Source organism: Rhinolophus ferrumequinum, chromosome 6, assembly GCF_004115265.2.
Source record: "Rhinolophus ferrumequinum isolate MPI-CBG mRhiFer1 chromosome 6, mRhiFer1_v1.p, whole genome shotgun sequence".
Lineage (NCBI taxonomy): Eukaryota > Metazoa > Chordata > Mammalia > Chiroptera > Rhinolophidae > Rhinolophus > Rhinolophus ferrumequinum.
This window is the reverse complement of record NC_046289.1, coordinates 97,635,435-97,662,687: the sequence shown is the minus strand read 5'-3', so window position 1 is coordinate 97,662,687 and position 27,253 is coordinate 97,635,435. Positions and strand designations below refer to the sequence as shown.

Below are 27,253 nucleotides of genomic sequence, written 5' to 3'. Positions count from 1 at the left end.
ACATCCTACAGATATTAAAAGGAAAATATAGGAGTAAGATGAACTTTATGTCAATATATCTGATAACTAAGATGAAATGAACAAATTTCGCTGAAAGAAAAAAAGCACCAAAGCTCTCTCTAAAGAAATATTAAACCTGAAGAGTCCCACATCTATTAAAGAAATTGAGTTTGTACTTAAAAACCTTCCAACAGAAAAAAAAATCTAGGCCCAGACTGCTTCACTATCACAACATTTAAGAAAGAAATAATATCAATTCTATACAAAATCTCCAATGAAACAGAAGAGGGAATAGTTCAGGGAATGGTTCCCAACTCATGTGAGGCCAGCATAACCCTGACACCAAAAACAGATAAAAGCACTACAAAAAAAGAAAACTATAGACCAACATCCTTCATGAACACAGATGCAAAAATCCTTAACAAGACATTAGCAAATTGAATCCAGCCACACATAAAAAGGTCAATACATCATGACCATGTGGGATTTACCCAGGAATGCAAGGCTAATAATACAGCATCAACTTAATCAATGTAATTCAATCGATGTAATCTACAGTATCAACAGATAAAATGATGGGTTATGGAAGCCAGGAATTAAGGGCAAGTGAAGAGCAGGTTATACCCTGGCTATTATAGGGGCCTGTGACATCGACCACCCTGCACAACTGTAGCAGTGTCACTTACACTGCAGCCACTGTATGCTACATGAATGATACCCGCCACTGTGCAATTCAGTGGTACTGCCAATGTATAAAAAGGTTGCCCAAAAGGTAATGCAACCTTGAGCTGGACTAACAGAAATAAAGATCCAGATAAAGAGATTTTGTGTTGCAGAGATGGCCCTGTTCACACCACACCTGGAACATTCTATTTAGTCCTGAATTCTGTACTTCCAAGTGGGCCAATGCATTTCACCGGAGGACCAAAGCAATAAAAGCAAAAAGTTGTAAATGTCTCATGTGATGAGCTGAAGACAACTGCAAATGTTTCATCTGCAGAAGAAAAGGGCCTAGGGAACATGCGAGTACACTACATTTTAATTATTTACTTATATTCTGTACGCCCCGAAGATTGTCAATCCCTGAGGGCAGAATCCATGCCCTATTTCTCTTTGGATTCCAAACACCTACCTATCACTGGTCCTGGAACCTGGTAAATACTCATATTTTTGAGGGGTTCAAGAATAGGAAAACCTAACTTTAATAACAGAAATTAAAAAGTGGTTGCTCTGCAGTGGAGAAGGGAGACAGAACTGATTGGAAGAGGCACTACAGCCGAGTTATCAAATGTGTCCTCTTTCCCCGTAACTATAAACTTTGGATCTCAACCTACATTGGACATGGGCCAGTTCTTGATTGGTGTTTGCTAATTACAGTTGTCCCAGACTGGAAATCAACTGAACCTCCAGGGATTGAGTCTGAAGGAAGTGTGGAAAGAACACTGGGCAGCTGCGGCCAGATGGCTCAGTTGGTTAGAGCACCGGCTCTGAGCAACAGGGTTGCTGGTTCGATTCCCATATGAGCCAGTGAGCTGCACCCTCCACAACTAGATTGAAGACAATGAGCCCCGGCTGAGCTGCAAAAGGGGCAGCTGGATAGCTCAGTTGGTTAGAGCCAGAGCTCTTAGCAACAACGTTACCGCTTCAATTCCCACATGGGATGGTGGGCTGCACCAACTGCAACTAAAGATTGAAAACAGCGACTGGACTTAGAGCTGAGCTGCGCCCTCCACAACTAGACTGAAGGACAACAACTTGACTTGGAGCTGATGGGCCCTGAAAAAAACACTGTTCCCCCCAACATTCCCCAATTTAAAAAAAAAAAAAAAATCATTAAAAAAAAAAAAAAGAATACTGGACAGACAATAACATTATCTACCAGGCCCACCTAACTAGGCAAATCACCCTGGTAATTAAGTGAAGTGACAGATATCACAGCAAGATGATTCTCATGCCCCGAAATGGTGTAAAAAAATATCAACAATTACGTTAAATACTGGCAGAATCACATCTAAATTTCACAAATAATCTAAATTATAGATGTACTGCTATTTCAATGGAAGATGCAGTCCTGAAAAACTCTTTGAAAATAAATTCCTGAGAAACAATTGTATTTTCAAACAACTTGTATTATAACTTCAAAGAGTAACAGAAATGTCCCACGTAAGCGAAACAATTTATTGACAAAACCAACTTTAAAACTTTTAGCAGACAACAGGAAAACACATGCTGCAAAGAAAGCACAGCCTCGTGACTGTAACTCAGGTATGCAGACAAGAGCTCCACACAAGACCATGAGCAAGTCACGCCCCTTCCACTCAGCCTTGGTTTCCTTATCTAGAATGTAATGAATAAATGAATAAATAACAAACTAAATAAAAAGTTCAGGTAGTGTCCAATGCCTAGTGAGTAGCTAGTATACCTAGTCCATTAGACATGGGAGAGAATGGACAATATAGGATACAAACCTACAATAGGATACAAACCCTTCTCAGACTTTATAGATTAACAAATGAAGGAATTCTGTTCCTCTAAATAAAATATATAACATGTCTCTATCAGATTGTGAAATGCAGCTCTTTACAGTATAGGTCTTCACTGAGTTAGGCTTCCCAGACTCAATTTTTACAAAACCTCATACTTAAAATATACATGAGATTATTTCAGGCCTGGTAGGTACTTATGGGAATTTTTTAGTTTTTTTTTCCACAAGCAGAAAATCAGTACATATGTACATAATAATAAAACTCCATTTAAACACATTTACAGGTAAAAATCAATCCCCTAGTATCTAACAACTCTATGAAATAAAAGCTAGATATGGCAGAACAATTAGACAAATACTGCTTTTGCCAACAATCACATTTTTCAAAGCTCTAATGCATACAGAATAGAACAGAGAAACAATAAATCTGTGTAAATGTACACATTCAATGAAATTGTATACAGACCTTTTTTGAGCCGGGGTTTTTGAGATTCAGCAGATGCAGGAAACTGAGTTCTCTGAAATGAAAGAAGTCTGTGTTAGAGTACCACCATAAATCTTGCAAACTTAAAGAAGCATTCAAATAACAATCACTAGTAGTTCTTCAATCATGCAATTAATTCATTAACTGCATACAGGTACAAAGAATTATTTTGAACATAGTTTAAAAAACAAATGTCAAGTCATACTTTTGCTATCCAACCTATTAATAATGTAAAATGCACATTTATAATATATACTTAAAACGTGTATTTATAATGTGTAATTACAATGCATGATAAAATGTGCGTATCAGTATTATACTTAATGCTGTATTTCTCAGCAGCCAAACCAAAGTGAGAACTTTAATAAGAGGGAGCTTATAAGGTTATTTACACAGAAATTGTCTAGCACTCAATACTAGGAGGGAGTTGGGTTTTTTTAAGGGGAATATAATATTATATATTACACTACAACTTTGCAGAAAATCTTCATGTGGATTTTTCTTATATCTACTTCCAATGTTTAATATAAAATGAGCAAAAATAATGGCTGAAAATTTCCAGAAATAATGAGAGACATTAATCTTTAGATTCTGAATGTTCAACCAATCCTAACCAGGTTAAATGAAATAATAAATCCACACTTAGATAGATCTCAGGAACCTGCACGGAGACAGTAAGTTCTTATAAGCAACCAAAGAAAAACATATCAGTACATTACCTATGAAGAAAGGACAATTAGATCAACAGCTGACTTGTCAACAATTAAAAATGGAAGATGGTTATCGCACTAAGATAATACAAGAATAATTACTCCCAAGTGTCTGGTGCTAAGTAAAAGAAATGTTAATTCAGATACAAGGTCAGCAAAAACTGGCCTGCAGATCAAATCCAGCCTGTTTTTATACAGCTCACAAGCTAAAAATAGTTTTTACACTTTATAATGGTTAAAAAAAAATTTGGAATAGTATTTCATAACATATGAAAATTATGTAAAACTCAAATGTCAGTGTCTGACAATAAAATTTTACCAGACCACAGTCACACTCACATGTTTACATATTGTCTATGGTTGCTTCCACTCTACAACTGCATAGTTGAGTTACTTGAAAAAGAGACTGTATGGCCCACAAAGCCAAAAATACTTATTATTGGCCCTTTAGAAAACAGTTTGCAAACCCTTGCTCTACACTCTTAGTTAGATGAATCAAAACTAACTTTCAAGAACAATGACAAATTAAAACAACTTTCAGAGAAATAAAACTTGAAAGTTTTTAGACTCACTAAATAAACTTTTAAAGGATATTCATTAGGAAAAAGGAAAATAGCCCAGAATTAAAATGTGGAACAAGCAAAGGAATTGGTAAAATGTGGAAATACTCTAAGTATCTACTGACTGAATAAAACAAATAAAGAGTATAATTTGTGTTGCTGAATTGAGAAATATAAAAACTACAAAACTGAACAATAGCATGAATTAGCAGAAGGCAATGGGTAATAAAGCATTCAATGATCCCTGTATTATTCAGATTTAAGTTAGAACTTTAAGTATATGTTATTTAAAAAACAACTGGGATACTCACTAAAGGAAAATTAAAGAACAGAATATATAACTTCCAAGGAATGAAATGAGAGGAGCAGAAGGGAAAGAAAAATAAAGTAACTCAGCCAAAAAGGGGGGGGGGAGTAAGAAAAGGAGAAAAAAAATGAAATTCTTCAATTAAAAGCCAGATTATGAGACGAATTTTTTTAATCTAGATGTATGCTATTTGTATAAAGGCCCATCTAAAATATGAAGAAAAACAAAGTTTAAAAAAATGGCTAAAGATACACCAGGGAAATAGAAAACCAAAGTAGCAATATTAACACCATACAAAATAGACTTCAAGAGAAAAATGAAAGGAAAATGAAAAATGTATCAAGAAAATGAAAATGAATGAAAACAGACTGAAGACTAAATTGGAAAAGGCAAATTTTAAAACCTTTAGAAAAATATATAAGGTAGGAAAGGATTACTTCAACAAAATATAAAAGCAGAAACCAATTAAGAAAAGATCTAGCAAAAAGAGAAATTAAGAAAAACAATCCCATTTACAATTGCATAAAAAAATAAAATACCTAGGAATAAATTTAACCAAGGCGGTAAAACACCTGCACTCAGAAAACTGTAAGACACTGAAGAAAGAAAGGTGAAGAAGATACAAATAAATAGGATATACCATGCTCATGAATAGGAAGAATTAAAATCATTAAAGTGTCCATACTACACAAAACAATCCACAGATTTAATGTAATCCCTATTAAAATACCACACACACACAAAAAAAATTCTGAACAGCCAAAGTAATCTTGACAAAGAACAAAGTTGGAGGTATCACGCTACTTGATGTCAAACTCAACTACAAGGCCACAGTAATCAAAACAGCATGGTATTGGCATAAAAAGATATCACAGATCAATGGAACAGAATAGAGAGCCCAGAAATAATCCCACGCCTATATGGTCAATAAATCTATGACAAAGGAGGCAAGAATATACAATGGGTTAAAGACAGTCTATTCAATAAATGGTGTTGGGAAAACTGTACGAATACATGCAAAGAAATGAAACTACACCATTACTTAAATGTGAGACCTGAAACCATAAAACTCCTAGAAGAAAACATACGCAGTAAACTCTGTGATATCACACTTAGCAATATTTTTTCTTTTTTGGATATGTGCCCTTGGGCAAGGGAAACAAAAGAAAAAATAAACAAACAGGACTACATCAAACTAAAAAGTCTGGAAACCATCAACAAAACGAAAAGACAATCTATTGAATGGGAGAAGATATTCACCAATGATACATCTGGTAAGGGGTTAATATCCAAAATATATAAGGAACTCATATAGCTTAAACAAACAATCCTATTAAACCCCCAAAACAAACAATCCTATTAAAAAATGTGCAGAGGACCTGAATAGACATTTCTCCAAAGAGAACATACAGATGACCAACAGACATATGAAAAGATGCTCAACATCACTAATCATCAGAGAAAAGCAAATAAAAACAACAGTGAGATATCACCTCACACTTGTCAGAATAGTTATCATCAATAAATCAACAAATGTTGACGAGGATGTAGAGAAAAAGGGAACCCTCAATGTACTGCTGGTGGAGTTCGAAGTTGGTGCAGCCACTATAGAGGTTCCTCAAAAAATTAAAAATAGAACTAGCATATGACCCAGCAATTCCACTTCTGGGTGTTTATCCGAAGAAATCCAAAACACTAATTTAAAAAGATACATGCACCCCTATGTTCACTGCAGTATTATTTACAATAGCCAAGATATGGAAGCAACCTAAGTGCCCATCAACAGATGATGGTGTGGTCCATAGACAGAGTGTGCCATAAAAATGTATACACATATTAAGAAAGGAAAAAACTGTATTGATTGTAATATTCAATATATACCGATTACAAAAGAGGAATACAAGTCACATTTGACTTCTATAATTACAAGAGGTGCTCAAAGTGGTTACCATCAGCGTGCAGACATTTCTGATTACAGCAAACTACTGCTTGAGCATAAATAACAGCTCTTAAAATATGTATACATTTTTTGGCACCCCTGGTACACAATAAAGTGAATGAAATCTTGACATTTGAGACAACACAGATGGACCTACACGGTATTATGCTAAGTGAAATAAGTCAGACTGAGAAAGACAAATACCATATGATTTCACTTACATGTGGAATCTAAAAAACAAAATAAATGAACAAACAAAACAGAAACAGACTCATAGATACACAGAACAAACTGATGGTCATCAGATGGGAGGAACGATGGGTGAAAAAAGTGAAAGGAATTAAGAATTACAAACTGCCAGTTATAAAAACAGGTACAGGGATGTAAAGTACAGCACAGGGAATATAGTTAACAACACTAATAACTATGTATGGTGTCAGATGGATACTAATCAGCATGGTCACTGTATAAGTTATACAAATGTCTAAGCACTATGTTGTACACCTGAAACTAGATAATATGTATGTTAATTATGAAAAATAAATTTAAAAAAATCTAAATATTCAACTACATTAAAATTAATAACTTCTATTCCAAAAAATAAGTAAAGAAAGAAAACTGAGACGATATTTGCAATACAAAACATCCAAAAAAATGGCAAAGGATTAACAGCCACTATCTGTAAGTAACTACAAATCAGTAAGAAAAACAAACAGCAGAGTAGAAAAATAAGCAAAACATATAAACCAGCCATTGCACAGAACAGGAAGAGACAACCAATGATGCTCTGTCTCATTAATAATCAGGGAAATGTAAATTAATATCACATTAACACTTCATTTCATACCAAAGGGACAAAATTTAAAACTGTAACAATATCAAGGATGTAAGCAACAGGAACTGGTGGTAGAAATATGAATTGTTACAACCGCCTTAAGAGTTTCCCATAAGTAATAAAGTTGAAGATGTATACGTCCCAAAACCCAATACTCCATTTGTGGAAATACCCTAGAGAAACTCTTACATCAGGAGACCTATTTCAGAATGTTTACAGGCAGGTCTGAGACACTTTTACTCCTAAAACTTTGTCTTACCCTAGTCCTGGTCCTATTCGTAGCAATATTCTTTTTAATAACTAAAAATCAGAAGGAAAAAACATTGAATTTATGGAGTAGAAAAGGGGTTGGGAGGTGAAGAAATAGGGAGAGATTGGTGAAAGGGTACTAACTTTCACCTACAGGATGAGTAAGGTCTAAGGAAGTAATGTATAACATGGTGACTATAGTTGATAACACTGTATTGTATAATTGGAATTTGCTAAGACAATAGACTTAAGTGTTCTCACAAACAAAAAAAAAGAAAGAAGGGGCTAGGGTTGGAGGGTGGTGGGTGTGTTAATTAAATTGATGGCGGGAATCCTTTCACAATGTATATGCATAAGTTTAAATAACTTATAACTTTGCCAAAAATACTTCAATAAAGCTAAAAACAATCAGAAATAACCCAAATCTCTATTTATTAGAATGGATTAATTAATTGTCGTATTTTCCTATAACGGGATACTATCTACAGCATTGAAAAATGAATAAACAAACATTACTTTTTAAAAACTATATTAAATATGACAAAACTATAAAAAAAAGCAAAATAAAACATAAACTTGAGGAAGGAGATTATTTGATGGGGAAGGAGGAACATGCAGCAGGGGAGAGAGATTTAGAAGGTTTCCTACTTATTGTTAATGACCCATTTCTTAACCTGTGAGGTGGGAACACAAGTTTCCATTATATTTTTCTTCAAAACGTACATATAACCTTTTATTCATTCTTTTAGAGGTGAGATATATTTCACAATAATCCTCAAAATAAAAGAGAGTAAATTATTCTTTTATTTTATTGTCTTGATTTAAAGAATACAGAAAACTTAATAAAACAACCCATTTAAAAATGGGCAAAAGATTTGTAGACACTTCACTAAAGAGATATGGATGAATAGCATATATGAAAGTACTCGGTATCGTTATTCATTAAAAAATTAAAACCAAAATAATCATGAGTACACATCCATTATAATGGTCAAAATCAAAAAGACTGATAATATCAAGTTTTAACGATGATGTGGAAAAACTGAAACCCTCATGTCATGCATTGCTCATGGGAATGCAAAATGGTAGACTTTAGAAAACAGTTTGGCAGTTTTTTGGAACATACACTTACCATACAATCCAGCAATTCCTCCTAGAGAAACAAAAACATATCCATGCATAAACCTGTATGCCAATATTCATATTATTTATAACAACCCAAACCAAGAAACAAACCAAATGTCCATCAATTGGTGGATAAACAAAACTGTATATTAAATCCAATGGAATACTGCTTAGGAATAAAAAGGAACAAACTACTGTTACATGTAACAATATGGATGAAACTCAGAAAACATGCTAAATTAAAGTCAGACACATAAGACTACATATTGTGCGGTTCCACTATGTGAAATTGCTAGAAAAGGCAAAACTATGGAGACAGAAAGCAGATCAACTGTGGGCTGATGTCAAGAGTAGGGATTGGCTGCAAATGGACACAAATGAACGGTTTGGAATGATGGACATAAGTTGTGGCGATGGTTGTGCAACTATATGAAGTTACTAAAATTAATCAAACTGTATACTTAAAAAGGGTAAATTTTATGGTATGTATATTTTACCTCCACACAATTGTTTTTAAAATGCTAAAAGAACTCTATTGTTTTTGCTGTCTTTTTTTTTTAATAAATTTTATTGGGGAATATTGGGGGACAGTGTGTTTCTCCAGGGCCCATCCGCTCCAAGTCATTGTCCTTCAATCTAGTTGTGGAGGGCGCAGCTCAGCTCCAAGTCCAGTCGCCGTTGACCCGCAACCCTGTTGTTGAGAGCTCGCGCTGTAACCAACTGAGCCATCCAGCGGCCCTCTATTGTCTTTTGATCTGGGATTTTTTTTTTTTTTTAGCTTTGGGGAATATACCACGTAAGGAATCTTAAAGGTTCAAAGTTTCTTCAGCAACCCCTCTTCCTACACAAAGTAGAATTTAAATACATTACAATCTTTTTTGTTGATGAGTTTCTCAAAAGACTCTCCAGAACATTCTGAGATGGAAAGGATTCTATTAACCTACTTGATCTCATTTATAGCTGGGATGTATGTAGAATAAATTCTTTCTTTTTTTTTTCTTTTTTTTTTCTTTTTTTTTTTTTTGTTCTTTCTTTACTTTTATGTAGTTCTGTGATCAATCGTTTAAGCATCTAATGATCATTCATGTAACGCTTGATATGTGTTAGGCATTCATTCTATCTAAATCAAATCAACAGTAAGTTTTGTTTTGTGTTCTGAAAGGTTTAAACTTTACTAGAACACAGTTGTTTATACAAATACATCAAATAATTGGTATTAGGGAGCTACAAAAAATTTTATAAGTATAAATCATGGAAACCAGAACTATTTGCTCAGTTTTTTTTAAAGATCTCTAAATCAATTATATATTCTTAAATAAAAGTATCAGTCCCCAATTTTTCCCCCTAAGGAGCTACTAATAATCCTAACTATTTAGTATTATTAGCCAAATCCTAACTATTTAGGATTATTAGTAAACAAAACTACCCCACATTGTGCTAGTTTCACTCCATTTTGCTGGGATGTCTCCTGGCCTCAAGGCCTTTACTGCAGCATTCATAGACTTTTAATCATGCATGTGTTCAAAGCTCTCTATGAGATTTAAGTCTTTGTCTTCTCCACATCTATATGTCCATATCTACAGATCCATGTTTTTTCCTTTGTGTCACAAAATTAGGATCACACAATATACTCCACCCCACATCTAGCTTTTATTTAAATATATACCATAGAAATCTCTCCAAGTCAACATATATAGTTCTAACATCCTTTTTAATGGCTGCAAAATATTCCTAGTTATGGAACTACCGTGTTTCCCCGAAAATAAGACCTAGCCAGACATTCAACTCTAATGCGTCTTTTGAAGAAAAATTAATATAAGACCCGTTTAATTTTACCACAAGACCAGGTATGGTATGTCATGTCATGTCATGTCATGTCATCTCATACCGGGTCTTACATTAATTTTTGCTCCAAAAGACATATCAGAGCTGATTATCTGGCTAAGTCTTATTTTCGGGGAAACAGGGTATCAGAAGTCATCTATTACTCTACTATCAGGCATTCACTTTGTTTCCAGCTTTTCACCACTATAAACAGTACTGCAATGAACACCTTTGTATTACATGCTTATGTTTTGCTTTTATTTTGATAGGATGTAGGTCTAGGAGTAGGATTGTGGCGTCATTTTATTAAAAGATGCCAGATCATTTCCAAAAAGGACAGAAATTCAAATTTCCATGCAGTGGTAATTTGAAAAGATAAAATTACTATAAATATAACAATGCTAGCAATAAACTTGACAATATGAAAATAATTAAACTTGAGGCTTAAGTGCTAAAGTCATAGCAAAACAACAAAGTCATTCTCTTTAAAACACTATTAGCGATTCAAAAGCACAAGACAATTCTGCCATCACAGAAACCAAGTGCACATTCTATTCATGAACACCTCTCCATACCTGCCACGGGTGCTAGAGAAAAAGCTGTATTTGCAGCAATGTCATGTTACCACAATACCTTACATCTAAGATTATATAAATGTAGGTGAAATATTTTCTTTGGTAATGTTTCCAATATCTAAAACCTAATAACATTAATCATGCTATTTTCTTTTTTTTACTCATAGCTTAACAAAAATCTTTGCTTTGGGCCTCCTGCTTTGTACTTAGTTTTCTGATTACACTAAAATAATCTGACTTCTCCACAAATATAAAGAGAATAGAAAACAAGTACATCTACTGACAGATAACAATGGCCTTGCTCCTCGACAGCCAAAACTAAATTGTAAAACTATCAGCCAAAGACTAATACTTTGTCTTCTATGTTTTCCTGGGCGTGTTTCAAAGGGCAATAAATTCCGAATAACTAACTAAAGTCATGCTTTGAAACAATACTAAAATAAGGTAAACAAAGTTTCACACTTGGAACTTTATAGATATAATATCCAATTATAAATATATCTCAAAAATGGCTACTCCTGGGTCATCCCGAATTTATCTGGGCTTTGTAATAGCAACTCTGTGGAATGTAATCAACGGTTAACTAAAACCAGCTGAATCCCTAGAGTCCTTTCCTAACCTTAATCACAACAAAGAAAACACGGTCCCGCCGCACCAGCAGAAGGCAGTGACAGCTTGCTTCCAGGCTTTGTCACATGTAATTCCTAATCAAAGGTATTAACTGGAACTGTCTTCCACAAGTTGGTGGTGCCTTTCCAAACCCAACGAGACAGAAAAGGTGGGGGTAGGAAAATCTCTTTCATCAGAAAATCTCATTTCTGATGAAAATCTCCCTCTACCGTCCAGCGTACCCCAGAAGGGACCACGGGCGCAGCGAGGCAAAGAATTGAACCTTGCTCCAGGCCCACCGTGCCCAGGAGCTGGACGGCGTCCCCCGCCCCCGAGCCGCCGCTCCCCGCGGATGCGCACTCCTCCAAGGGCAGCTGCGTGGGACGAGGCCGCCCGCCAGCCCGCCTCACCGCCCTGCTACGCTGCGCCCCGCCGGGTACTACCGCCCTGTCCAGGCCCGCCTTGCGGCGCCACAGTAAACAATCGCGGCGCTCACCGAAGGGAGGCTCTCCTCAGCCATCTTGGCTCCGCCCACTGCTGCACGGCCGGAAGTCGGCGGTTTCCCAGACGACCAAGCAAACGGAAGTTGTAGGATTGGAGAAGTGGGGCGGGGCCTGAGCTGGGAAGGAAATCGAAGAGCGGGAAGCATCGCCCGATGGGGCCCCGCCCAATCCTTCCACAGCTTCCGGAAAACCTGCTCTTGGAGGGTTTTCCGGAAGCTGGGGAAGGATTGGGCGCTGCCCCATCGATCGTTTGACTCTGAAAGAGCTGATGAAGGAATGCGCAGCTAGTCATTCCCTTAACCAGGGCAGCCTCTACTACCCTACACCCGTTATGAAGACTCTGCTGGGGAAACCCCTGACCGGGCTTGCTGGCGTGATCAGCACACCTGGGATGGCAGCGCAGTGCTCCCTCCAAATGACACTGCTTGGCCTGCTCCCACGCCACTTACGTTTATAGTCATGCCCCGCATAACTACCTTTTGGTCAGTGAGGGTGGTACCATAAGATTATAATGCAAAATTCCTATCACCTAGTGACATTGTAGCTGTCCTAAATTGTAATGAAACACAATACAATACGCTACTCACGTGTTTGTGGTGATGCTGGTATAAACAAATCTGTCAAATGGAAGTATAGAACATAAAATTATGAACAGTACATAATACTTGATGATAATAACCATGTTGCAGGCTTATGTATTTACTATACTTTTAATTGTTATTTTAGAGTGTACTCTTTCTACTTAAAAAACAAAATTTGCTATAAAGTAGTATGCTGTGTTACACTGACAGTAGCCTCATCTCGTGTTTACTGTGACTCTTGATGGCATTATTTTTCTCTTGTGCTTGATTTTACCTCGTGTTGTTTTATAAATTTAGTGTAGCCTAAGTGTACCGTGTTTATGAAGTCTGCAGTAGTGTACAGTCATGTACTCGGCCTTCACATTCACTCACCACTCACTCACTGACTCTCCCAGAGCGACTTCCACTCCTGCAAGTTCTATTCATGTAAGTGTCCTATACAGGTGTACCTTTTTTAATCTTTTATACCATATTTTTACTGTACCTTTTCTATATGTAGATATGTTTAGATACACAAATACTTGTCATCGTGTTACAATTGCCTACAGTATTCAGTAGAGTAACCTAAGCTTGTAGCCTAGGAGCAATAAGCGATACCATCTAGCTTAGATGTATAGTAGGCTATTCCATCTAGGTTTGTGTAAGTGCATTCTGATATTTGCACAATGACAAATTCACCTACCATGTTTCCCCAAAAATAAGACTTAGCCAGACAATCAGCTCTAACGTGTCTTTTGGAGCAAAAATTAATATAATACCCAGTATTATTATATTATATTTATTATATATATTATATTATATTATATTATATTATATTATATTATATTATATTATATTATATTATATTATATTATATTATATTATATTATATAAGACCCAGTAAAATAAGACTGGGTCTTATATTAATTTTTGCTCCAAAAGATGCATTAGAGCTGATTGTCTGGCTAGGTCTTATTTTCAGGGAAACATGGTAATAATGCATTTCTCTGAACTATTCCCATCATTAAGCAATACATGACTGTATTTCAATCCTCCTTCCAGCAGTCCCTGGCCCCCAAGCCGAAGCGCTAGAGCAGAGAATCTCATTCTCACCCAAGAACCTCCTCATTTCTTGGCCGTCACTATCCAACTAAGGCACTCACCTCATGAGCTGTCCATTCTTGTTTATGCCAAAGTTTGTAAACCCACTGCTGGTGGGCTGCATTTAAATGCAGTCTTGCTTTGATTGGAAATGTATTAAATGTGGACAAAAAGGTGGTTCTGGGGGAAGTAACCTCACCGGGTAATCTGATCATAAATTCTTAACTGGTTGGTCAAGGTGGGTAGTCACACCCCAAGTCTGTGACTTCTTTAGTAAAAGGTTTATCTTTGCCATAAGCAAGCCCTGCCCACTGTTTCTGTGTATCTAGTCTAACACACCTTTGAAATACCTCTTTTCAGACCCCTCAGAAGTAAACCACACTCAAAAGAGCACATAATCTTGTTAACTATCCGTAATCCAATCCCACCTTGCTTTCTCCCACCTTCGTGTAATCTTCCTTAGTTCCCGCCTTAATTCCAAATGCATAAAAGCTGCTGCATACTGTCATTCTGAGGCTTTTCTCAGTCTGTTGAGATCTTGCTTCCATGTGTATCCTCTATTTGGCGCAAATAAATTTTATTAAAAATCCCAACAATTTTGGACATTCTTACATTGACAAAAATCAGATTTCACAAGAAAGCCAAAAACCCGGCCTCAGGTTAAATAAAGATCCCATAATGAGCCTGCATTCCTCCAAGGCAAGGAAGGAAATAGATCTGAAAACACTGCAACTGTAGATAGGCATTTGTTCACCTTTTTGCCAGCCTTCACTTCCCAGCACACTTCAGCATTTTACATTCCCCATCTGGCCTCAGTTGCAGTGAATTAAATGCTTGGTCTTCCTACTGGATGATCATGGTACGTGTGGGCTTTGGAATCAAACATGAGTTCCAGACATGACTACGGCAGGACATGAGCCAGTCATTTTTTTGAGCATCATTCATCCCAGTACCAGGAACTACGTGTTGGACCAAACATAACAGGATCCTTGCACCTGGAGGACCGACCTTAGAGACTAGCAAGGGAAGCAGACATTAAATAATAACATAAGCAAAGTTAATGAAGAAAGAGTTTACTAAATAAGAACGACTAATGGTTGTTAAACACATGAAAACATAACTCTGCAAGGAAGAAAAAAGCATGCAAATCAAAGTCTCCAAGAGATACTTTCACCTCTTAGATTGGCAAAGAGCAAAAATTTTCATGGACATAGTTGTGAGGAAACATGCATTCTTCATTGGTGGCTAGGGGGAATGTGAGTTGGTACGACCTCCATTGAGTAGCTTGGCAATAACTACCAAAATTTAAAATGCAGATGATCTTTAACTCAATTAGTTCAATTCTAGGAATTTATTCTATAGGTATAAATGTGGGATATGACTTTACATACAAAGTTAGTCAGTGCAGCACGGTTTGTAATGACCAAAGCCTGAAAACAACCTAAATGCTGAATAATTGAGGTTAAATAAATTATCATAAGCCCATACAATATGGTTCATGAAAAAGAAAGAGACAACTATTTATATATTGATATAGAAGAATTATCAAGCTATATTATTAACAGATAAAAACAAGTGCAGAAAAATGTATGTAGTGTCTTGTGTTAACAAAAGGGAAGGGGAAAATAAAGAAGACTATTATGTACATAATTGCTTGTATACTTAGAAATTATCTCTGGAAGGATATTCAAAGCTGTAAGTGTTTACTTGTAAGAACTGGGTGATAGAGGGACAGAGAAGGGAAGAGATTTTTTTACTCTATACTATGTGTGCAATTTGAATTTTGTACTATATGGATGTATTATCTCTTCCAATAATAGAGAAAAATAAAAAAGAACAACATAACTATATAATTAGGATTGTGGTAAATGCAAAGAAGGAGAAATATAGAGTAGTAACACCAAATAGCAGGGAGATCCAATCTAGACTTGTTTGCAGAGGCAAGTTTCCCTGGGTAAGAGATGTTTAAAATGAGACCTAAAGAATAAGGCATTAGCTTGGGGAAGGGGGCTGAGGACATGAGCAGGCCAGGGAAGAATTCTAAGGCAAAGGAAGAGCTCGTACAAAGGCCCAGAGGATGGAAAAAGTTTGGCCAGTTTGCAACACAGAAAGACCAGTGTGGGAGGCATGGGGAAGAGGGTTGGTCGCACAGGTGGAGAGGTAGGCTAGACTAGTGCAGATCCACAGAGCCCATGTGAGGGATTTTATTCGAAGGACATTGGGAAGGGACTAGGGAGTTTTTCTGAGGGACTAGAGACTATTTCTGAGCCAGAAGTAGCACTGTCAGAATGAACATTTAAAGAAGTCATGTTAGATAAAAAGTAGAGAATGGATTGAGAGTGAGACAAAAATTGATAACCTCGGGGAGAATAAAGGATACTGCAAACAAGGGATGATGACGCGGTCCATTGGACTCCAGTGATGGGCCAGGAAAGTGAGTGGGCTCTCAGGGAACGAAGGAGGTAGGACAGACTTTCCGTGGGGAAGACTGGGTATGGGGGACTGAGGGAGAGATGAAAGCTAGATAGATACATAGATAGATAGATAGATGATAGATAGATAGATAGATAGATAGATAGATAGATAGATAGGCAGGCAGATAGACAGACAAGACAGGCAGATATCACAGGAAGATTTCTAACTTTAAAAACAATTGGATGAGGGCCGGCCCAGTGGCTCAGGTAGTTGGAGCTCCATGCTCCTAACTCCAAAGGCTGCCGGTTCGATTCCCACATGGGCCAGTGGGCTCTCAACCACAAGGTTGCCAGTTCAATTCCTCGAGTCCCACAAGGAATGGTGGGCTGCACCCCCTGCAACTAAGACTGAACACGGCACCTTGAGCTGAGCTGTTGCTGAGCTCCCGGATGGCTCAGTTGGTTGGAGCGCGTCCTCTCAACCACAAGGTTGCCAGTTTGACTCCCGCAAGGGATGGTGGGCTGCGCCCCCTGCAACTAGCAACGGCAACTGGACCTGAAGCTGAGCTGCGCCCTTCACAACTAAGACTGAAAGGACAACAACTTGAAGCTGAACAGCACCGTCCACAACTAAGATCGAAAGGACAACAACTTGACTTGGAAAAAAGTCCTGGAAGTACACACTGTTCCCCAATAAAGTATTGTTCACCTTTCCCAATAAAATCTTAAAAAAAAAAAAGCAAAAAAATCACAATTGGATGAATAGTGCAGTCAATTACTGAAATGGGGAGACTTAGGGAAGATGTTGGTGGAAAGCTTATGAACATGCTTCCCAATATATAAAATCTCCCTGAAAGGGGTCCTGTGAGGAGTAAATGACATTCTTTATGCCTATGTTATTAAACAGAAGCTATTTTTCTTCTTATCATCATCATCATCATCATCATGTTTCTAAATCTCTCCTTTAACCCCAGGTTTAAGAGAAAACGCCCTTTCTGTGCAAGAGCATTTTCCATAAAAAAGCATGTTGGTTTCTCAAATTGTAATAACTAAACAATGTGCTTTAATTAGACAGGTAATTAGAAAAATCTCCTCAAGAAAACATAACATATTCACAGGAAAATCCCAGAATCACAGACAATGTTTCTCACGTGACACATGAGTCTTCATTTCCCTTAGAAAACCTCCTTAGAAGTAACCTTGCTATCAGGATCATTCAAGTCATACAGCTGGGTAAGGCAATCCAAAAATGGAATTTATCTTTTTTCCATCCATGGTAGAAGCTGAGAAAGCAGGAGAGGAATTAGACATCAGCAACTTTTTAACACCCCCAAAATATGTATAATGAAGGAGTTACAACTGAGTTCCTACATTTTAAATATTTCAACATGTCAGTCCTACTTTGATGAGGTCTGCAGCCAGCTTTATTCTGATACCATCTGCCAGACAATCTCCAGCACCTCGTGTGTCCTTTGTGGTGTCCAGTCCTCCTACCCCGAACCCATACCACCAGCTCCCGGGAGACCAGACAACACTTTGGGAAATACTTTAAAAATAATATGAAGGGAGCGGCTGCTTGGCTCAATTGGTTAGAGCGCAGTGCTCATAACACCAACGTCACCAGTTTGATTCCCAGAAGGGCCAGTGAGCTGTGCCCTCCACTAGAGTGAAAACGACTTGACATGGAGCTGATGGGTCCTGGAAAAACACAGTGTTCCCCAATATTCCCCAATAAAAATTTAAATAATAATAATAATATGAAGCTCTAGGGGGGATTCATGAAGCATTTCAATTATGCCAGATACTACACATATACTCAACAGTAAATGTGGACAAAGGCATATATACTCCATTGTTTGTGAGAAAAAAAATACTGGAGACAACCCGAATGTCCTTCCCCAGGGATTGTTTAAATAAACCATAGTACATCCATACTAAGACATATTTTGTAGTCTTTAAAAGACTTTTCAAGATAGTAAAATAATTATATGAGAAAAGCAAAGTGTAGAAAATACAGCATGCTTCTATTTGTATTAAAATACTAGGATGGAGATAATCACATGTTTTATAAATAAAGTTTTGAGAAGAAATCAAAAGAAACTAGTAATGACGATTGTCTTTGTAGGAGTAGAGAGGACTAGGGGACCTAGAATCGGAAAATCACTTGCTTTTCTCTGTTTCATATACTATAAACTTTAACTTATTATTATCCATATATTTTTAATTTTAAAAACTAATTAATAAAATATGTAAATGACACCATTTTTAAACCCCCATTCCTAGAATTCACTTCTCATTGGGATGTAGAAAAGTATATAGATCCCACTCTAGCAAAGAAAGAAAGAAAAGGCCAGATTAGCTGAAAAATAGAAAATATTTTAACTCACTAGAAAGCTGAGGACATAAAGAAACCTAAATGAACCAGTCTCCAGAAAGTGCTAAGTCCTTCATAGGATAGAAGAGACCCATGGCTGCTCAAACCGTGTTTCCCCAAAAATATGACCTAGCCGGACCTTCTGCTCTAATGTGTCTTTTGGAGCAAAAATTAATATTAGACCTGATCTGATTTTACTATATATAATATAAGACCGGGTCTTAACTAACATCAGACTGGGTCTTACAATTTTTGCTCCAAAAGGCGCAGTAGAGCTGATGGTCCCGCTGGGTCTTATTTTTGGGGAAGCATGGTAGTGCTAGCTGATCTATGTTAGGAAGAGGGATCCACCACAAGGAAGTAAAGAGAAACGAGTTGAAATTTAACAAAATTTTAACAGCCTCGTGAAGGCTGGCATTAGAGTCTAGAGGACCCAAATCCACAGCAAAAGCCTGCACCTACCCACCAATCTTATCTCCTAGATTATAACCAAATACAGGGAGGTAGTAGATCAATAGTGGGAGGGGGTGGGTAATAGGAGAGCTGAGACAGCTCACTCCTGCCCTTCAGGTGAGTGGAGCCTCTCCTGAGGGCAAGATACCCTTTCAAAATGAGGGGGCAATGCTGAAAAATCCATCAGAGACACTCTCGAAGGCAGAACTGACAGACCCATCCCCCAGGCATTGGCGCATTCATTCTCAAAACACTAAGGGTAGGGCACATGCCAGAGCTGAGAGAAACAACTTCCCAACCCTCTATCCCACTGACCTCAAAAACCTAGTAACTAGGCTGTAAAGCAGAGAGATCTCCACATTTCCAAAAGCTGAGAGCTTGGCTATGAAACAAAGTGATCTCTCTGAAATCTTGCCAATGCCCAAAACCCAGGCCTCACTGAAGGGAAAGTTCTGGTTCTGCCTTCAAAATATTTGAAGCTAATGATGAAATGAATCAAACTAAAACCTGTAGTAAAGCCCAGATCTAGGTCAAATATATATCAGATAGACTAAGCCACTATTCAAGTGGCTGAAAGAAGAATGGGCATACCCCGTTTTGAAGGTAAGTGATATTTACTTCAGTCTGTTTTTTTAAATACAATATGTCCAGCATACAATCAAATATACAAGACATGTGAAAAGCAAGAAAATGAGATCCATGGTAACAGAGGAATTGTTCAATAGAAACTAAACTAGAGATGACCCACATATTGATTGAATTATCAGTTGGGTTCATTAAAATAAATCTGATTAAAATGCTGAACAGTCTAGTGGAAAATGTGGACAACATGCATGAAGAAATGGGAACTATTAGCAGAAACATAGTAACTACACAAACATAATGAAATGCAAGAAATAAAGAATTCATTAGATGGGTTAACAGGAAAGCATCAGGGGAGCTAAATGGAAAGTATCCAAATTGAAAACAAAGAGAGAAAAGAATGAGGGAAAATCATCTGAGATCTGTAGGATAATATCAAATCATTTAATATAAATATAATTGGAGTCCCAGAGAAGTGAGAGTATGGAACAAAATAAATATTTGAAGAGATAATGGCCAGGAAATATCCAATATTAACGAAAGACATCAACACAGATCCACGAAGTTCAGTAAACTCCACACAAAGGAAAATATACCTAGACACATCATAGGTAATCAACTGAAAAGCAAAGATAACGAACAGGTATAACCATGGGGATAAGAAAAAAAACCGAAACAACCACATGTGAACAAGTAAACAAATAAAAATGATGGATGACTTTTTACCACAAATAAATGAGACCTGAGAACAAATAAATCACTACTTAAAAGTACTGAAAGAACTGAAACGTCAACATGGAATTCTATATTCAACTAAAATACCCCTCAAAAATTAAAGTAAAACATATTCTCTGACAGATAAAAGCTGAGAAAATTCATCTCTAGAAAAACTGCAATAGAAGAAATGCTAAAAGGATTTCTTCAGATTAAAGTGAATTTATACCAGATGGAACCTTAGATTTGCTGAAAAATATGAAAAGCAATAGTAATGAAGTATTGTGGGGAAGAGAGTAATAGAGAGTCTAAAAATAACTACATACACATATGGTCAATTGATTTTCAACCAAGATGCTAGTCAATCTAATGAATGAAGGAAACGCTTTTTAAACAAAAGTTGCTCAAACAACTGGATATTCACACTGAAATAAAATAAACCTCATTCTGTAAACAAAAATTAATTTGAGATGGATTGTATACTAAATGTAAAACTCCAAACCATTGATGTGAAACCTAAAACCACTGAAATAAATCATAGACCATCTACGATTCACAAGAGTCATAAAACCCCAAACCATAAAACTTCTAGAAGAAAATATGTTCTGTATGACCCTGGGGGTCATAAAACCATAAAAGAAAATATTGATAAGGTGGACTTTATCAAAATAAAAATTTGTTTGTAAAAAAGATCCCAGTAAGAAAGGGATAAGCTATAGTCTACATAAATAAATTAAGTAAATAAATAAATATCACAGCACGTGTGTTTGTCAAAGTACTTGTATCCAGAATTCACAGAATAATAACCACAATAAAAAAGACAATCCAATTTTAAAGTGGGAAAAGACATGAAAGACGCTTCATGAAAAAGACACAAATGTAAGATAAACATATGAAAAGTACTCAACATCGTCAGGAAAATGTAAATTAAAATCGTTATTTCATACCCACAAAAATGACTAATATAAAAACACTGACAACAGTAAATGTTGACAAAGACGTGGAGCCACTAGAACTCTCATACATCATTGGTGGGAGTACAAAATGGTAAAATCACTTTGGAGAGCAGGAAGGCGGTTTCTTAAAGTTAAATATACACTTACCATAGAATTCAGCAATTTTCTACTCTTAGGGATTTATCCAAGAGAAATGAAAAGTATCCAAAAAACAAAATTTTATGTAAGTAAGAATTTATATAGCAGCCTTATTCATAACTGCACCAAACAGGAAATAACCTAAAAGTCTATGAATAGAATGGATAGATTGTGGTATATTAGAATAAAATACAACTCAGCAATAAAGAATAATTTACTAATACATACAGTATGGATGTCTTTAAAGCATTATAAGTGAAAGAAGCCAGATGCAAGAGAGTACATATTATATGATTCCATTGATATGAAGTCCAAAAGCAGGCAAAATAAATCTTTAGTGATAAAAATCAGCAAATGATCATTGGCGTAGCAGGGGAGCAGGGATGACTTGAAAGATGCACAAGAGAACTCTCTGGGTTAATGTAATGTTCCATATCATCTTCTGAGTGGTTATCACCAGGTGTATACAATTATCAAAACATCAAACTGAACACTTTAAGAGGTTTGCATTTCATGATATATGTATTGATTTCTCTATCTCATCTTAAAACAAAGATGGTTGGAGGATTTCTATTTCAGGTACATCTGTCCCAACCCTTTCCTGATCTGTTCTCCTCAGAGTGATCTTTGGGTTCTAATCTGTTCAGAGCTAGGAACTTGATTATGGAATTTATCTTTAAAAGCATACAATCCAGTGTTCCAACGAAGTAGTATTTAGAAATCTGTGAAGCCATTTTATTTCCATTGAATAGTGAGCAACACATGTGACAATTGTAAGGCACTGACTTGTAGTAATGTGATTTCAGCATGAATAGATTGTACAATACTTAATCTACTCTGTTGCAAGCTAGTCAAAATAATGGAGTAAAAATGAATTCTTCAAAGGCATATAGAACACTGTCCCTCTTCATGAAACCCATTCTGTGGTATTTGCTGCTATGACCTTTACAATACTTCAAAACAGTCGCAGGGTTTTTGGAGACAAAAATAATTTCCTATCCAAAGCTGGCATCTTTTCCAAAGCAGTTGGACCTTTAGGTCGTGCCTTCTCCTCTGTAGGAAACACTTTAGTATTTGCCCCAGTTACGTAGAAATGGACAAGTCCATTGGGTCATATGGTAGGAATTTATTAACAAGCAAACAACTTTGTTCATACCAAAAGACTAGCAATTAGGTTACAAATGACCTGAGAGCAGGTGCAAGAACTTACAATTTGAGAGCATTCCACTAGAATGTCTACTGCCTACGTGGGTCCGCAAAGAGGTACTCCGTAAATGCTCCTTACCATTTTATGCCACACTCCCTCTGAGAAAATGATGTGACCTGCAGAGGTGGAGGTACACACAGGGAGCCCCCTGGAAAGGAAGCTGGGAAACCCAGTAAGTAGGGGTGTTTTTGATAAGGTCCCTCAGAAGACTGAGGATGCAATCCTGCTGTGCGCTCACTCCGCAGGAATCCCAACTTGACCAATTGATTCCAGAGCGCCAGATCCTCACTGCACGAGCTCGAGTCCCAGTTCTAAAAAAGAGCTATTTAAAGTGCACTGAAGTGGCTTCTAGGACACTGCTTTGTTATTATGCACCCAGAAACCAATTTTAGCCATCAGAAGGAAATCAAAAATCTATACAAGCAAGTTTTCACAACTTTCTGGAGAATTAACTATCACCGAGAATTTGTTTTCTATTTCTTTGATCACCTTTCAAATTCCCACCCAGAATATTCCATGGCAAGAGGCAGGCAGCTGGAAAAGTAAAGACCAAACTTTTACACAGGTGTAGTCAGTGAGGAGGGAGCTACAGGTGCCAAGTCAGGAAATACTACTCTGTGCGTAACGTGAAGCCAAGTCATCAGCTCAAAATAGGTAGGACTGACCTAGAGAGGATTTGGGAACACAGGGCTTACTTCTTAACTCTCATTAAAATGCTAGGGTAGCTCTCAAATGTGAGGAAGAGGCATTCACTGGGTCCTTTGCGGAGTATCTGAGGTCAACAACCAAAGAGACATGTTTTGAACAGAGAAGAGCCAAAAATAAAAACTGGTCATTGAGTCTCCAAGGCAACCTAAGGCTGGAAGTCTAATAATTTTAGCAGGTGCTGTTGGAAAGGCTGTTTGAGAAGCAGCTACAAATAATGCATAGTGGTCAACATGTGCCTCCAGCTCTGCCATTAGTGACTGGGTGACCTTGGCAGTCAATCCATGGTTGAGTGTCAGACAAAGCAACAGGCCCTTTTGATCACCGCTGTACCTCCCACGTCCAGAATGGTGCCTGCTGCTGTGGGTGTTGATTGAAGGAGCCTAGGTTTCCATCTTCATCCTGTCACTTACACAGGATGACCTCGGGAACATTACGCACCTTCTTTGAGCCTCTATTTTCTTATTTATAAAATGGAGATGGTAGCTGGCTCATAGGATTGTGATTTTTAAAAAGGTGGACATGAAGCATGTAGTAAAATTAGGTAAGTTAGCCATAATTATCTATTATATCATAATAGATATATCGTATCGACATTTATTTCATTTCAGGGCATTTCAGTTTTGTCACAAGATACGTTTTGTGATTGCAGCCAGCGAACCACGATCTCCACAATCTGTCTCCCAACCCACAGGGGTAAGCCCCCCAGAACCGCATTTGTACCAATGAGCTGCTCGCATGGCTGTTTGGTTCTCTCTGAACATGTCTGAAACAGTTAACATGTAACACCTGGAGTTATGGGGTAGCTATAGGAAAAGCGAAAGCTGTTAGAATGGTGTGGATAGACTGATGGCCTACAATGCCAGCTCAGAGTCCTAAATGGCTTTCTAGTTCCTTTTGCTAATCTCATCCTGTCTTTGGGTGTCTATGACACAGCGCTGTACCCTTATTTTTTGCCCAAATTTGTACTAGTGTACTTACTAGTTGTAACTAGGCTGTTTTCCCATTTTCTTTGCTCCTCACAATATTCCATATAATAGACAATATAGCATGATAGAATAAACTCATGGGATCAGACAAGCATGACCCTACCACATACTCTCTGTAACTTTTGAGTTATAACCTATGAACCTGTTTTCTCATTTATAAAGGAGAGCAATGCCGACTGCTGTAGGGCTGCTTAGAAGATACAGATAATATAAGGCACCTAACAAGAAGGACTCAACAAATCATAGTTCCTATTACTACCCCCACCTTACAAAAGGGAAAACTATTGGTATTCTTTCCACTACACCACACTGGGAATGAAGAGGAAATTCCAGTCTTAACACATAAGATCATCACAAGAATGAAAGTAACTGAGAAACTTGTGACTCTCAGGTGCTCTGAATTTAACTCAAAGTAAGTGGAATTGTGCACCAACTTGACACAAATACATAATGACAGCTTTGCTCATAACCATTTAACTACCATGTCACAGACTCTACACTAATTTCCTTTCCCAGATTTCTCTCCCTGGGGAAGAGAATATATTGCCAGTTGATGTTGAGCATTTCACTCTGCTTGTCAGTTTTACAGTTGTTCTGGTTTTGGGAATTTCCGCCACTTACCAGAAAACTGACAAAGCAGGCACTTCACACTAGACCTGGAGGAGGCACCATGCCACAGTCCCCACTCAGCCCTTTCCTGAGCCTGTGAATGTGCCCCAAGTCCTATTTACCCCATGTCCCAGCATGCACACCTTTACTCCCTTCGCAACTATGAAAGTGTCTTGATAAATGGCCTCAACTGTGTCTGCAGGTCTTAAACCACACTACCATCACCAGGGATGGGGACGGGGACAGGGCTTTTAAAAAGTACTGATGCCCAGGCCACAGCCCAAAGCAACTGAATCATCATCTCTACCGGGTGGGACTCAGACATTAGTTTTTATGTTTTTGTTCTGTTGCAGCTTCTCAGTGATTCCACTGTGTGGCAGATGGATAGTGACATTACGTTGCAAGCCAAGACTAACACAAATTGAAAAATGATCAGGCCCAAGTTTTCCTTTGACCCACATTTAAGAATATTGTAAATTGTCAACATTTCAAAATTGAGAGAATTCACTTATCTCAGAGCCCACTTAACCCAGAGTCATCTATTAAAATATCCACCTGGCTTTTGTAGACAGATCTGAGTTTGAGACTCCTGAATTACTGTACTAAAGTTGTTTTTGGTATTGTTAGAACTGCTACATATTAATGTGATTGATTTATATGCTAATTGGCTCCCACTCTGAACACGCTTATCTATGGTTCATAGTCTGAAAACTGCTTTTCAAAAGAAATCTATTTTTCCCTACTGCTACTGACTGGAGAAAGATCAACAGTTGCCTTGAAAATTGGATTTAATTCCACAAAAATAAAAATTAAAGTTGTGAAGTTGCTTCACTCTGTTTACTCCTATAGCAGGCACAATCTGATAATTTCCAGTTGAGCATTTCCAAGTTAGCCACTTCATCTTAGGTAATTAGGTAGAAAAGCAAATTCCCTAGAATAAAGCAGAAATACACCAACTTTATCCCCAAAGAAATCTGAAAAAAATCTGAGGGGCCCACACTTTTTCCTGAAGGAGCCAGGATTTCCCCATAATGCTCACCACGCATCTTCTTCAAGCCCCCTAAGTCATCCAGTTGCAAGAAATGCTGGGAACAGATGGGTATCGGCTATTGTTACCAGTTATAAAACAAATTCTGTAACATATTCCAGACCACTATCTGAAATTGTTTACACTGGAAATTCATTTGAACAAAGAACTAGACCAACGACTGCAAGCTGCTTAGTCATAATTGATCAAAATCAAACGATGCAGAACCATTTAGTCTCAACTATCGCACATGGTGTTCTTCTTATAGGAATGTCCCAATCAACAAGATGGGAAGGGTTCTTCTACCCAGCCCTGGTTTCTGGATTAGGCAAAACACAGCCACATTAGTTGCACACTCTGCACTAGATTGAAGGTTAGAATAGTATATATTAATAGTATTCCTCCAACAGTAGCAGAGACAGGCATTTATGTCTAGTCTTTGATGTGGTTTAGTACACCACCATAGCCAAGAACCACCTTTCCTGGTACTGAATGCTAGGTCATTCTGAGAACAGATTAAGAAAATATGATACAAAGAGGTAGTACAATGTTGATCGAGTCCCAGAGAAAAGAAAATTTGAGTCCCAGATAGAAGAAATTGTAAAATCTTGGGCAAGTTACATTGAGCCTTCTTTTCTTCTGTAAAACAGACCAATTTCTACCCCCACTTGCTTTAGATGGTAATATAAGTTAAAGTGCTTTGAAGATAAATGAACTCTCATAATTTTGGATCCAGTAAGACCAAGTTAAATTGTTCTAAAGTCTGGACTTGGCTAGACTATCAGTGACAAAGATCTCCAACCTGGGACCTTCTTTAAGACAACTCTCCCTCCATCCCTATCGGAGATACCAGCTTCTAAAGAGGGAGCTAAAGGGAAGTAACATGAATTTTGAGGTTGAGAATGACTTCTAAAATATTTTACCTTTAAAAAATTGACAAAGCATCTAATACTAAGCATATAATATGTATCAACACAAACCACCATCTAAATTCAATATTCAAGACACAGAAATCGGAAAGCTTTCAGAAAATGCTCTGAACGCTTCACTAACCAAGTTAATTGTTGGGGATGGTCTCATTCAGTTCCCCGCAAAGAAAATGAATCAAATCTTGACGTTTTATATTAAGTAGGAACAGTGAGTAAGGCACATAATACAGGTGACTGAGGTCACCAGTATGTCTTTTAACTATAAAAATAAACATAAGTAACTAATGGAA

At 37.3% G+C, this 27,253-nt stretch overlaps 1 protein-coding gene across 2 annotated transcripts in view; it reads right to left on the bottom strand.

Moving 5' to 3' along the window:
* BBS4 (Bardet-Biedl syndrome 4) overlaps nucleotides 1-12,251 on the bottom strand; it is a 41,528-nt gene extending 29,277 nt beyond the window's left edge. The window contains exons 1-3 of one of the 2 annotated variants that reach the window (XM_033107068.1): nucleotides 12,199-12,237; nucleotides 8,702-8,722; nucleotides 2,952-3,003 (exon numbers count right to left, since the gene is read on the bottom strand). In XM_033107068.1, coding sequence (XP_032962959.1) covers nucleotides 2,952-3,003; nucleotides 8,702-8,722; nucleotides 12,199-12,222 — 97 coding nt within the window. In that variant the 5' untranslated portion in view covers nucleotides 12,223-12,237. Of the gene's footprint in view, nucleotides 1-2,951; nucleotides 3,004-8,701; nucleotides 8,723-12,198 lie in introns of both variants that reach the window. The other variant, XM_033107069.1, reaches the window with a different exon arrangement.
* Nucleotides 12,252-27,253: the final 15,002 nt, after the last annotated feature.